Raw genomic sequence first — 13865 nt, forward strand, 5'->3', positions numbered from 1 at the left:
CAGGTCTTGGCAGCCACTTCGTGCCTCTTGTTCTGTCGGGAGGCTGGGTGGGGAGGATGATGACATTTGCCCAGAAGAATTGCGAGGATTTCTGAGCGAATGCACCCTGTACTGGTGATAGCGCTTTCCGTCTCCAGAGCTGACTCTTGGTCTTGCGCCTGTGTTTTCATCATGACGCCATGTATATCCTTGTAGGCGTTCCATCTAGGGTGATGGTGACACTTACAAACAAATAATGATGGTCGGCACGACAGTGTCAGGAGAGCTCTTGCAGGTTAAAATGTGCCAGGTTTGACGGCTCACCTGCTTAGCTGAGGTCCCTAGGAGAGCCTTGTGAGGCGTGTGAAGGAAGCAGCCTATGCCTTCCAGGAGGGCAGAGTGGAGAGGACGCTGCTGGTCATGGCAGGTGCTTTTGGCCCTGGAGCCCAGGCTGCCTGTAGGAGTCACCTCGCTGCTTAGAAAATACCAGTGTCTGACCCCGGGTGGGTCAAAGCAGATCCTCTGCCAGGGGCAAAATACATAGAACATCAAGTTGACCATCTACTACAGATTAGCAACTAGGCAGAACATCTGCTGACCTGTCTGTTTCGGCCATGTTGACTCTAGTTATACCGTGAACAATCTCCAGAAGCTTCTCATCTTGCAAAGCTGCGCCTTTGCCCATTGAGCAGCTCCTTGTCTCCTTCCTCCAGCTCCAGTGTGACCCCTCTAGGTCCGTCCTCTTGTGACTGGTGCATTTTACATGTCTCGATGTCTTCAAGGCTTGCCCTGGCAGCATGGGTCAGGGTCTCCTTCCTCTCTAAAGCTGATGTTCCTTCGCATGTTTGTCCCCCACTCTCTTCATCCGTATGGACATTCGTGTTGTGCTTTGGGCTGAACGGTGCCTCCCCTAAGTTCATATGTCGAAGCCCCTAGTACCTTACTGACTGTGTATGCAGGAGGGGCCTTTACAGAAGTAACCAGGTAAGATGGGCTCATTAGGGTGGGCCCCCTTCCACCTGACTGTCCTTATAAGGAGAGGAGGTCCGGACACGGACACCCAGAGAGGGACGACTGTGCAAGGACATGGGGGGAGATGCCTACCCGCAAACTGAGGAGAGAGGCCTCAGGAGGAACCAGCCCTGCTAGTAGTGCTGTGAGCCGGGACCTCTGGTCTCCAGAACCGTGAGAAAGCAGCTTTCTGTTGTTAAGGCCACACTGGCACTGGTGTTTGATTATGGCAGCCCTGGAAAGGAGTACATGTTGCTTCTGCCCTTTGGCTCCCATGATTAATGCTGTTTTGGCCAAAGGTATGCACATACATTTTTGAGAACATGTTTTCAGTGTTTTGGAGAATATACACATAAACAGAATTGCTGGTCCATGTGATTTTCTATTTTAGAAGTGTTTATTTATTTATTTTTTGTGGTACTAGTGATTGAACCCAGGGCTTTTGTGCTGAGCTACATCACTAGCCCTTATGAAAATATTTTATTTTGAGATAGGATTTCACTAAGTTGCTAAGTTGTCCAGGCTGGTTTCAAACTCTATAGTGCCAAGATTACAGGTGTGCGGTGCCACACCTAGCTTCTCTGGGTATTTTCTTAATTTTGCATCCTCTTCCCCTTGTTCATTGCCAGTATATAGAAGTAATTGGCTTTGTGTACTGTCTTAGTTACTTTCTTTTTGCTGGAACAAGACCCCTGATGTCCACAAGTTAAAGACGGTTTATTTCACAGTTTGTAAAGGTTTCAGTCCATGGTTAGCTGACTCTAAGGCAGGGTGGCATGGCAGAGGAGAAACAGTTCATGGTGTAGCAGGTAGAAGGCAGTAAGCAGCACCAGCGGTCTGCCTTCTTTCTGTCCTTATATATTCCATCCAAGCTACAAGCCTATTGATTGTTGCCACCCATACCCGGGGTGGAGCTTCCATTATCCATACCCTTAATCCCAGTGTCACACCCTTAATCCACATTCATTCACACACCCTAATCCAGCCACCTTCAAAACTCCCCACCTGTGAGCATCTGAGGCTTTGGGGGGTCATCTAGGTCCAAGCTATAACATATACTAAGCCTGTGTCTTGCTACATTGCTCAACTTGTTCATCAGTACCAATAGTTTCATTTTATTGTAGTAGATTCCTTAGTGTTTTCTACCTGTAAGAAATAGAGATGGTTTGAATTTTTCTGTTCCAATTTAGATACCTTTATTTCTTTTTCTTGCCTAGGTGCCCTGGCTAAAATCTCCTGTTCACTGTTGAATAGAATTGAGGAATGGACATCCTAGTCTTGTTCTTGGTCTTAGAGGAAAACACCCTGTCTTTCAGCATCAGTAAGGTGTTAGCTGTCTGTGTCTCACAGGACCTGTATAGGGCTGAGGAAGTCCCTTGTGCATTCCTCACTGAGTGCTTTTATGTGAAAGGCCAGTGGATTTTGTCCCATGTCCCTTTCTGTGTCTACTGACATGGTTGCGAGGTTTTATCCTTTGTTCTATTCATACAGTATAATAGGATGTGGATGCATTTTTCCACCTTAAAGCAACTTTGCCCTTCTGGGATAAATCCCACTTAGTCAGAGTATGTGTTTGTGTATTGCAGGACTTGGTCTCCTGGTATGTGTTGAGGCTTTCTCCATGTTTGTTCACAAGAGAGATCAGCCTCTGGTCTCCCTTTCTTGTGATGTCTTTGCCACGCATGGTAGCAGTGCAGCACTTCCTCTTCTGCTTTTGGGAGAGGTCAGTGTTGATTCTTCTTTAATTCTTGGTTAAACACGCCCCCCCCCCCCCCCCCCCCCGCATTACCCTGGCTTGCTTTGGTTGTGGATGTTCCCTGTGGCAGGGCTTTTAAGGACCATTTACATTAGATTTGCTACCTGGTGTTTGCCAGGACACAATCAGTGTCTTCCTGATCCTCCCTCTAATTCTCCTGCAGACACCAGACACCGGCTCGGATGGGCAGGGCCCCACGCCTGGAACCCCACAGCAGCCTGTGCTGCAGCTGGGAGAAGGGCGGAGTGAGGGAGCAGGGCTCCCCTGCAGGTCCCACAGGCCCTGCGCACCCGCTGCTGACCTGAGAGACAAGGGGTTGAACGGCACTACCACCCCTCCGAGCAGCTTGCACAGTGCTTGTTTGATGACATGAAGTGGAAATGAGGAGCTAGAAGATGACTAAAAGGCAGCATTTAAAATAAGTAAACATGACGGAGGAAAACGGCTAGGAGGAAGTCAGCACGATGTGTACTGCATTCAGAGTGGGTGGGGCGACAAGAGGGCAGTGTTCTTCTAATTTTCCAGATTTCTTTCACGGGTTTACTTGACTTTTAAAATTTTTTTTACTTTGTGTGCTGGAGCTTGAATCCAGGTCCTCGTGCACTCAAGCTCTCTACCACTGAGCCATATCCCCAGCCCTTTTTACATTTTCTGAGACGGGCTCACTAAGTTGCCCAGGCTGGTCTTGAAGTTGCAATTCTCCTGTCTCAGCCTCCTGAGTAGCTGGGATTATAAACTTGTGCTAAACTCAGTTTATACTTGACTTTAAAAATGAGGAGAAGACGGCTAATACCTCTCCCAAGCAGGAACCCTTCCCCATAACCTTCCCAGAGCCTGAAGGCTGAAATGATGAGTGGTTTCACCATTGACACTTGCTCCCTCGGGGCTGCTTATCCCAGCAAGGTCACTGTAGTTGACCGGTCAATAGGACTAACCTTCGTGTTGGTGTCCAGGGGGAGCTTTCCATTCGGAGCAGAAATAGCTCTTGCATCTCTCTGTTGGCTTCTGTAGGCGCGGGCTGGGAAGCAACCAGTGTGTTAAGAAGGGGCATCTCCTGGGGCAGGATGGGGCAGGAAGGACATGCCAAGGCGAGGTGGCGGGCAGGGACTGGCTGCTGCCCGCGGCTTATGGAGGGGCCGGGAGGAACGCAGCCGATGTTTGTTGGAGGTAGTGCTCACTTTCGACATTGTCGCGACTCTCACTCCGTGTGTGTCACGGGCGGTCGGGGTGGTTGGGTCGGTCTCCTGTGATGGTAGAGAGGTGTGGTCCCCGCTACCTCATGTCCGCCTTGCTGCGAGGCCAGGCTCAGGCCTTCTGTGTGCTGAGGGCCTGGGTCCCAGGCACCTGGGTCTTCTCTCCCTTAGCCCTGGGGTCTTGGGCAAGTGCTTCTCCCTTCACAAACCTCACTTTCCGAGTCTGTAGGCAGTGGGGGAAGGAGCGTCTGCTGTATGCCAGGCACAGGCTTGAGGATGTGCTCCCACGGGCGCCTCGGTTGACTTTTAATTATGTTTATTGCAATTGCTTGTTTATGTCTTTCTTGATGCCCAGAGGATACCGGCGAGTGAGAGAAGTCCTGTTCTGCCGAGTCATCTCGGGTGCTTTTATATCCCCTTCCTGTGTAAAAATACTCCATTTTCACTGTGGACGATATCTTGGAGAGGACAGATAAAGAGGAGATTAAAAAATCACTTATTTCTCCACCTGTCCATAAGCAGCGGTAACAGAGGCGTGCCGAAAGGTCCTCGTGTGGGGCTCCACGGTTCCCCCACACATGGTCTTACCCTGCCCCAGGGCGGAGCCGAATCCACACGCACTGGCAGGAACCTTAAGCTGACCATGGGAGATGACAGTTCTGTACGCTGGTGTGGACAAAGCAGGCCCTTGGCACCCACTTCTAGCAAAGGCCCTTGGCATAAGAGTCTGGCAGGAGGAGTCTAGCAGGGCACCCCAATAGCTCGGAGAGTGGGCGCCCCGAGTCAGCCACTCTGCTTGGAGGATTTATGATAGGCCTGTTGTCAGGCATGCCCTACATTTGTGTGAGAAGGTGTGTGCCCTGAAGTACCCCCGCCAAGATGGAACAACCCAGGTGTGTGGCTGGAGTACCGTCCTCAAAGTTTGTCCATTCCCGTCCGGCTCCGTTCTCTGGATGCGTGGAAAGGGTCTCAGAACAACTGGGCCGGTATTTCCAGGGTGGGGTCTATTCTCACTCCATAATAGATGTGTGAGTTCCTCAGAGCTGGTGTCTGAAGGTGCCCCAGAGTGGCTTCAACATAAGCTATCCCATGGTCCTGGAGGCCGGGAGCCTGGAGGACGCTGTCGGGGCAATGGGCCTCTAGCGGCTATGGGAGGGCCTTTCCTGAGAGGACGAATCCCGTGCCCCTGCCACTTCCGGTGCCCCGTGGCTACCTTTGGTTCCTGGGCTCACCAAGAAAAGCACTTGGAAGGACATGAGCTCCACCCTCAAATTCTCTACCGAGAGAACCCCTTTTCCATAGAAGAAATATCGCTCACATTTTCCCTCTTCTCCACCTGGGCGTTACTGTTTTAGTATATATTATATCACCTAGCTTTATAATTATTTTGAAGCTAAAAGTTTCCTAGACTTTCCTCCATTCTAAACTACCTTTCAGATTGTTGTGCTGGCCTCCCAGACCAGAAGTAGACCTCCGTCTTGGTCTTTGCGTGACGTCTTCCTGCCTCTGCGTCCTCATCTCTTCTGATAAAGATGCTGGTCACCGTGGACTGTGACTCACTCTGGGGCCCCATTTCCTCTTAATTACATCCTATGGGCCCGGTGAGATCACTTGGCTGGTGCTGGGGGTTAGGAGTTCAGCTTTGATGAGGGGACGTGTGATGTAACCTGTCCTGTGTACCCTGGGCCTTTCTCACTGTCGTCGATGTCCTTCTGAGGTAGTGGTTTTCAGGGCTGTTGGAGCCAGGGTGGGGCCCCTTCAAACACTGAAATCTTATCTTGGCACCTATGTGAGCCCTCAAAAGCAGGTTAAAGTGGGAGCACTGGGGCCCAGTCTTCAGAGAAGCCAAGGGGGGCAGGGCTGGCCTCTACTGGTGTGTGTGTGTGTGTGTGTGTGTGTGTGTGTGTGTGTGTGTGTGAGAGTGAGCCGTTGACTTCACGTAGAGGAAGTTACAGTTTGACTAAGGCCTTGAAGGGTGATGAGGAGGGGTGGGTGGGCGCATGTTCCAGACAGAAGGAGGCTCTGGAGACCGCTGTGATCCCAGCCATCGAGGCCACAGCTGTGCCTGGCCGCGTCCTTGAGCCATGTGCATTTGTCTGGCAAAACCCACGACAGCCATTATCATTCTCTTCATTTTCTGGGGTAGTCGAGTTGAAGCCCAGAGAGGACAAGTCACCTGCCCCAGCACACACAGCTAGTGAGCGGCAGAGTCAAGATTCTGTCTCGGACAGACGGGCCGTGCCAGGGTGGCCTGGGGGCACGCCAGCCCCAGCCTCTGACGCTCTGGAGCATCAGGTCCCACCAGGGTTTGGAGGGTACGTAGCTGTCATGAACAAAAGAGTTGATTTTCTGCGTCTTTGTTTAAAATTGTGCCACACATCCCCCTTTAGTTCTGCTCAGGCTCTGAGAACCCCAGCTTCCCTGGGTGCTGGGGCGGATCTCAGAAGCACCCTGTCCAGTGACTTCACAAACAGCGATGTAACCTGTGTTGGGAAGTCCGGGAGCAGCACCTCTGCCAGGCTGGGGCTGCCCGCCGCTGTCACCCCAGGGCCAGCCTCCTGGGAGCTGGGCTCAGGGCCACGGCTGTGAGCCAGGATGAGAAGCCACAGTGGGAGCCTGAGCAGCAGAGCCCTCTGTGTCTGCGGGCCACGACTCGTGAGGGGTGCTGTGCCCCCCTGCCTGGCTCCCCACGAGCTTGGGCTCTGGCCCAGGAGGACGAGCGACTGAGGGGATTGAATGAGGGATGGACCTTCCGTCCTGTCCGAGCCCGGGCCCCCGGAGGAGTCTGGGGAAGGTAGTCGGGGCTCCCCAAGCTCTGAGGTTACAGCAGCACCTCGGGTCCTCTCTGGAGTGATCTCCTCCGGGCTGAGAGTGTGGCCAGGGACAGTGCTTCCTCTGTAGAGCTGCCAGCAAGGACGCAGCCCCCCCGCCACTCACGTGAGGCGTGAGGCCTTTTGGGACCTGCGTCTGGTGTGATACAGGCAGCACCCCGAGAGTTTCCCGAACCCTAGCGCAGGACACAGCAGCCTCACCGCCATGGGCTCTCCCTGGCCATGGTCCCCCACCCCACCCCGCCGCTGTACTCCTGCCTGGGGGTTCCACTGCCTGCACAGGTGTGAAGAAGAAGAGCCTTTCACAGCATGGGCCCTGCCCGGTAGAGGCCTGGACGAGGCAGGGTGCAGGTGGAATCATGGCTCTTGCCTTTACCTCTGGGAGCCTTGGTTTCCTTCTCTGCAAAATGGGCTTGTCAGCCGAATTCCATGAGCTCCTTTGCTGAGATTCAGTTCCCAGCTCTCTTCAGAGGCGTGGTGTGTGACCAGGAGTGACATCCTCAGTTGCTGCTATTTTGATTTCTGAGTGGTTCCAGAGCTTTCTGTGTCAACTTCTGCTGCCTGGTGGGCTTTGGTCAGCTGGCCAGAGTGGAGAGGGTATTTATTCATTTGCTTAGTCATTCTGGGTTAGCTATTCCCTGAGATTCTAAATTCTTGTTTTTCTTTCTTTTGTTTTTGAGACAGGGTCTTGCTTTGTAGTTCAGGCTGCACTCAATTCACTATGGAGCCCAGGCTAGCCTCAAACTTGTGACGATCCTCCTGCCTCAGCCTCCCCAGCATTGAGATTACAGGCATGCACCACCATGCCTGGCTTAGTTTGGGGCGTGGCTGCTATTTGTCTCACATGCAAACTAGGGAAATCGGCCAATAAACAGATGGCCTTTGCCAACCCTTGCTGACACTTAGCGTATTCCGACAGCTCCCTCGTCGCGGCTTCCTCCCCTCATTCCTGCTCCCAGAGGGAGCTGTTCTCACCAGGGAGCTTGAAGAGAATTTATGGTCATTTGGGTTTGAGCAGACCAAGAGGAAGGCTCCCGGGGCTGCACTGAGGTGCCAGACACTGTACTGTCTGAGGTGTCTTCATTTCTTAATCCACCCGACTCCAGTCAGGGTGCGGAGTGCCCATTTGAAAGTGTAAGAACTCCCACGAGAGGCGGCTGTTCTGCTGGACTTGGGGTTTGGCCTCTAGGAGGTTTGGGTCCAAGCCCAAGTGGCTGTGGCTCTGAGAGCACCGTTTCCTTGTGTAGGAAACGGGCAGCAGACAGCTTCCGGGGCATCAGAGCGGTGGATGCGTGATCCGAGGCAGCTGGGTTACTCCAGGCTGCAATGTGCTGTGTAGGCGATGGCTCTGTTTTCAGGCGGGGCCTGGGAGGTGACCATCCCTGGGCAGGGAGGGGCCTCCGGGAGCATCCCCACTGGGAAGCAGGCCGGTGTGGCCAGTGCAGGGTCCCGCAGGCTGAGGCCCTCTCTCCCCTCGGCTTGCAGATGCCTGCCTCCTCCTGTGTCCTCACGTGGTCATCCCTCTGCATGTCCGTGTCCCGATCTCCCCGTTCAAGGACGCGAGTCACACTGGCGGAGGCTCACCCGGCCAGCGCCGTGTGTCTTCTTTATCCCCGCACAGGTTCCATCTCCAAACGAGGTCACATTCTGGGGTCCCGAGGTTGCGACTTAGCACATGAACTCACCAGGGACAAAGCGCAGCACCTGACACCATGGCTTGACAGGGGAGGGAAGTGGCTTGCCGGTCCTGAAGGGCAGCTCACGTGCTGTCTTCCACGTGTCCTTCCCAGCTGGAAGGCGCGTCGGTGGCCTGTGGTCCCCTGGGCCATTCTCTTGGGGGCTGTGGTTCTCTGTGGACATCGGCCTGCCCCTGCTGGACAAGAGCTCTGGAGGGGACAGAGGGACGTGCTGGCTGTGAGTCCCCACGCTGTGCTCAGGCCTGGTGTTGTGTGCGTGGGTGTGACGCGGGGCTGTGCCCCGTGGGTAGGCAGCTGTGTTTCCACTTCATATGCACTTGCCGGCCTCTGTGACTCCTGGGGCAGGCATGGTGCAGGCTTGGGGGGCAGGTGGCAGCAAACCCAGACAGCCCCGGCTGGCCCAGAGCTCCCATCTGATGGGGGAGACAAGGAGGACTGGCACAGCACGATTTCACAGGGCTGTGACAAAGGGCAGCTCAGGGCCTGCGCCCTGGGGTCGAGAAGCAGCATCAGCCAGGGTCCCCGGAGGCCAGCGCCAAGCGGAAGTTTGAAGAAGATCAGAGGAGGAGGAAGCGGGTTTGGGGAGAGTGTTAGCCAGGCTTGGCCAGTCCCAGCTGTGGTAACAAAGAAACCCTGAAAGTAGGTTCTATGTCATGTGGACTCTGGCAGGGTCCTTGCTGGGCCGCACCTCCAGCGGGTGGGACGAGGGTTCCACCCCCTCCGTCTGGCTCCTCTGCCATCTCAAGGTCTCTGAGCTGGGGAGAGAGGAAGTCACACCTCCCCCTGGCCGTGGTTGACATTGTCTCCTGCCAGGGGGCCGTGAACCCAAAACAAAACGCCTGGAGAGGAGGATGGCCTTGGAGGACGGTTGGCTCTGTCTCCCACAGCTGAGGCCTTGTGGAATCAGCAGCGGTGGGGCTGATTGGGGGGTGCTGAGTAGAGTGCTGCGGGCCCCTTGAGTTGCCTGGGCCCAGCACCTTGGGAGGCCCCTGCCGCACCCCGCCCACCTCACCCCTTTCTCGGCCCTCCTGACACACACTGGGGCTGAGGGTTGAGACCTGGGCTTGGCGGCGCTCATGCACTTGTTTATCCATCCTGGGAACACCGGGCTTGGGCTGCAGACTGGGCGCAGAGAGGGAAGTCAAAGTGCCGCTCTCCCGGGGCGACAGCCTTGGGCCTGCAGCCTCCACACTCGTCGCTGATTATTCCTTCCCGCTTTTCCTTGCGTCCTTCCCCATTCAATGCGGGTGTTTTTCTGAAATTTGCATGCCTTCCTTTAAGGAAAAAAAACACTGCATTGTTGCATTGTTTTCTTTCAAAAACAATGATAAAAATTTATAATTAGATTTATCTGGAAGAGGATAAAGAAGCAAATTAGTGTCTAGGATCTCTTGTTAACCTTTTGCATCCCCTGGAGACAGGGTCTGGCACTGAGCTGGTGCTCCATGAATATTTGCGACTTAGTAAAAAGAATCAACAAATACGTGATGCAGAAAGTTGAGCTCATGAGTGATATTTGGCCTTGCGCTCTGCCCTTCACTCTTGTTGGTGTTCGCCTGTCCCCATATGGAGTTTGTCGTGAGGGCGTTGGTGCAATTTACATCATCTGGCCCTAGGGCCGAGCACTGTGCCACTAGGACAGACACCCAGGTTGTATAAGAAGCTGTGCTTTGTCCCTAGTCAGTGCCTAGAAGTGGCCACATGTGGGAATAAAAAGGGTCAAACTGCATCAGGCGTGGTGGTGCACTCCTGTAATCCCAGCACTCAGGAGGCTGAGGCAGGAGGATTGCCTCTAGTTTCAGGCCATCCTGGGCTATGTAGTAAGTTCAGGGCCAGCCTGAACTACATAGTGATACTTGTCTCAAAAACGACAACAAAAAAACCCCCAAAAAACAAAAACAAAAGGGTCAAACTTCTACCTGCAGAGTACTTCCTGCTCAGCTTGGAGGGGGAGCTGGTTTCTGAGAATGGCTGTGGGTAGAAAGCAGCCAGGTCAGAGAAGCCAGGGGATGAATTATGCATTAAGCTCTAATAAGGCAAATCAAGCAAATGGAGTTCATACTTATCTGAAGACAGAGTGTACCTTTCTGCAATCGATCGGTGGCAGTGCTGCTGACCCTGGATAACCCTTCCTGGGGTGGTAGAAGCTCTGCACTCTCTCTGCTCAAGAGGAATGTGACAAATGGTGCGGGGTGCACACCTGTAATCCCAGCTACTCAGGAAGCTGAGGCAGGAGGATAGAAACTTTCAGGCCAGCCTGAGCAACTTAGTGAGGCACTGCCTCAAAGTAAAAAGTTAGGAGAGTCTGGGAATGTAGCTCAGGGGTGGAGTGTGCGCCACTCTTGCAGGACGTCATTCCCAGTCTTGCAAGGAGAAAAAAGTGGGGGCAGACACTGGGGTAGGCAGGTCATGCAGACACCCTGTCACCCCTGCCGGCACCCGTGTCCTGTACTTCCTGTCTGCCGCAAGCTGCGGGCTCACCAGCTCCGTGTGAGGCAGCAGCCAGTGTGTCTCCCCGTGAGAGTCTCCGGAGCTGCGGCCTCCTGCTTCTAGGAGCACTTCCTGCTCTTAGCTCCCTGGCTCTCCGTTCTCCTCACCTGTGCACTCCCTGTTTATGGTCCTCCATGCCAGCTTCCCTCCAGTGCCCCCAGGCTGGCATCCTTTCTTCTCACCATGTTCTTTCCCCGGGCGACTGTGTCCCAGGGCCCCCACTCCCAGCTGTGTGACCTTAGGTAGCTTACTCAGCTCCTCGTGCTTCAGAGGTGCTTCAGAGGCCCCACTCCTAAGGCTCTAGTGATTAGATGATCTCTTCAGCTGTGCCCGAGGACAGCGGCAGCATCAGAGGAGCTAGCACGTAGTAAACCCTCATGACTGTCCCCTGGTGGCCTCAGTCATCCATTGCTCCGGCGACAGATCTTTCCGGGGCGCTTCTCATATGTTGGACATGGCGTTAGGCACAAAGATGCAGCGTGGGTCCAGGTGGATCCAGGTCTTGTGTTCTTGGAGCTTGGAGATCCTAAAGTAGAGGAAGCAGAGAAGAAATCAGTGAGTGTACAGTCTGTCGTGGGAAGCAGCAGCAAGGCACAGTGAGGAGGAGGAGGAGGAGGAGGCGGCTTGCAGAGTATGGTCTGCAGTTCGTGGAGATGGGGTTGTCTTATCCTTAGGGACAGAGGACACAGTGAAAAGCCCCTAACAGCCTCCAGGCGATGGTGACACCGCCCTAGGGGAACACCAGGTCTCAGTCCTGGGAGGAAGGGCATCCTCCAGAGGAGCTGTAGCTGGCCCTGGGGTGTCTCAGGGCAGGAGGATGCCAGCTCCTCCCACTTTGCTAACTTGGTTCCCTCATCCTCCAGGATCCCAAGTGATGGTGATTTATGCGGAGCACAGGCTGAGCCCTGCAGGACTGGTTAGCACGGCGGAGCTGCTCGCCACACCTGCTGGAGGGCGGGCGTGAACCCCAGGACCTCGACGTCGAACCCAAGAGGAAGCATGTCTAAAAAAGGCCGGACCAAGGGCGAGAAGCCCGAGATGGAGACGGACCCGGTACAGATGGCCAATGAGGAGCTACGGGCCAAGCTGACCAGCATTCAGATCGAGTTCCAGCAGGAAAAGAGCAAGGTGGGCAGCACGGGCCTGGTCTCCGTGGGGGCTTGGCTGTGGACGTGGTGGGGATGGCTGTGTCCTGGGGACATAAGGAAGGCATGGTCCTGCCTGGGGCACCCTGGGCCTGTCCTTTTCTAGTTGTCCCCAAAGTGCAAAGATGGCAGCCCTGCCACCTGCTGGCTGAGACCTGGGTCAGGTGCAAAAGTGTAAATTTTATTTACCCTACCGGCAAGGTGGGAGCCATAGAGGTCCCCCTGCTGGCTACGGACAGGACTTGTCACTACGGAAAGAGCCTGCACAGACCTGCTCTGTCCCAGGAGCTGTTTCCTCCTGGTAGGCCAGGTGTGAGCTCCGGAGCCAGACACGGCAGCACTGCCCAGGTCGTGGCCTGCTGCAGGAGGACAGTGAAGGCACAGCTGTGACGCACAGTCCATCCCAGGGGGAGAAGCTCGGCCTAGTCCCACAGGCCTGGTGCGCACCACCGGGCGGCCCCTGACTGGCTGCACCGTCTCAGGCAGGTAACACAAGGCCTCCGCGCCTGTGTTCTGAGCTTGTCCACGGTCCGGTAGTAGCTGCCCCATTTGAAACTGTCAAGGCCTGGTGCCGTGGACACAGCTCTGGTGGCATCTGGTGTCCTTGGCTGCCACTGTCCTCTTTGCTGGTGTGGCTCTGCCTCTGGTGGGCTTAAGGGTAGCACTAACCTGGGTCCTGTGACCACAGAAAAGGGTAGGACTTGGGCCTGGGTGGGTGATGAGCAGCAGAGGGCCTGGCCCCGTTGGGGAGGTGACACTGGCCTCGGAAGGTGCCCTTGCGCGCTGCTGTGGCACTAAAGCCTGAGGGGGCAGCAGGTAGTCTGTCCTGTTGAGTGCTGGGACTCAGGCCCAGCTGAATGTCTGAGTGGGGTCCTGGCAGGTGAGGGGGCTGGGCCTTGGCCCTGGCTCTGACCCTAGGTCAGGACACCTGCACAGAGGGCAGAGGCTGCATCTGAACAGAGGCTGCACCGGGAGGCCGGCTTCTGGAGTCTAGGGGCAGGGCACACCTGCTACCTGAGTGCTTGTGAGTCCAGTCTGGGCAGCTGCCTCTTCCAGCTGAGGCTGCCGGTGGCACCACTGCCCACACCTTGCCTGATGAGGAGTGCTGCCCCTGCCAGGGTCCTCAGGCAGAGGCCAAGTGCCCCACAGGTCTGACCCGGGAGGAGCAACAGCAGCTGCTGTTTTGTGGGAAGCTGCACACCTGAGTCATGTCATGTTCCGTGCCACCCCCCACCTACCCTTGAAGCCAGGAGTGGCCCATGGCTCAGTGTGCTCATCTGTTAAATGTCTCCCCGCTGGTTCCTTGAGGAATAAGTGAGATAGTCACACCCAGGGCCTGGGAGTTCCAATTCAGCCCACCCAGTGGCCAGCACAGTGGTGGTGCTGCTGGGTGGACCCCAGGTCTGTGGGAGGCCCCATCCTGAGGCCACCTTCCTGCCTCTGGGACACACGGTGATTTCCACAAGCGGATATGCTGCCCAGCTATTCTGTCCATCCATTGCCTCCCTCCCTGCTCTGGAGGACTTTACCCATCTGGCCACTGGGAGAATTTCTGTTCTCAGAGCATTCAGCACTGTGCTTCCTGTCTGCTATGAAAAACATAAATGTAAACTTTACAGTTGCATTTAAATGTTATCATTATTTTGATCTCACACTATCAGTGTCACATTTACAGTGCTGTTATTTTAACTAAAGATCCTGGTGAAACATTGCAGGGCTATGGTACTGTGGGACTGTGGTAAATGTATCCATCCATCCATCCA

At 54.8% G+C, this 13865-nt stretch overlaps 1 protein-coding gene across 3 annotated transcripts in view; it reads left to right on the forward strand.

Moving 5' to 3' along the window:
* Jakmip1 (janus kinase and microtubule interacting protein 1) overlaps positions 1-13865 on the forward strand; it is a 101532-nt gene that overhangs the window by 40626 nt on the left and 47041 nt on the right. For all 3 annotated transcript variants that reach the window (XM_013506850.1, XM_013506849.1, XM_013506851.1), the window contains exon 2: positions 11821-12085. In XM_013506850.1, coding sequence (XP_013362304.1) covers positions 11957-12085 — 129 coding nt within the window. In that variant the 5' untranslated portion in view covers positions 11821-11956. The remainder of the gene's footprint in view (positions 1-11820; positions 12086-13865) is intronic.

Source organism: Chinchilla lanigera, unplaced genomic scaffold (genome assembly GCF_000276665.1).
Source record: "Chinchilla lanigera isolate Chin_1 unplaced genomic scaffold, ChiLan1.0 scaffold00113, whole genome shotgun sequence".
Lineage (NCBI taxonomy): Eukaryota > Metazoa > Chordata > Mammalia > Rodentia > Chinchillidae > Chinchilla > Chinchilla lanigera.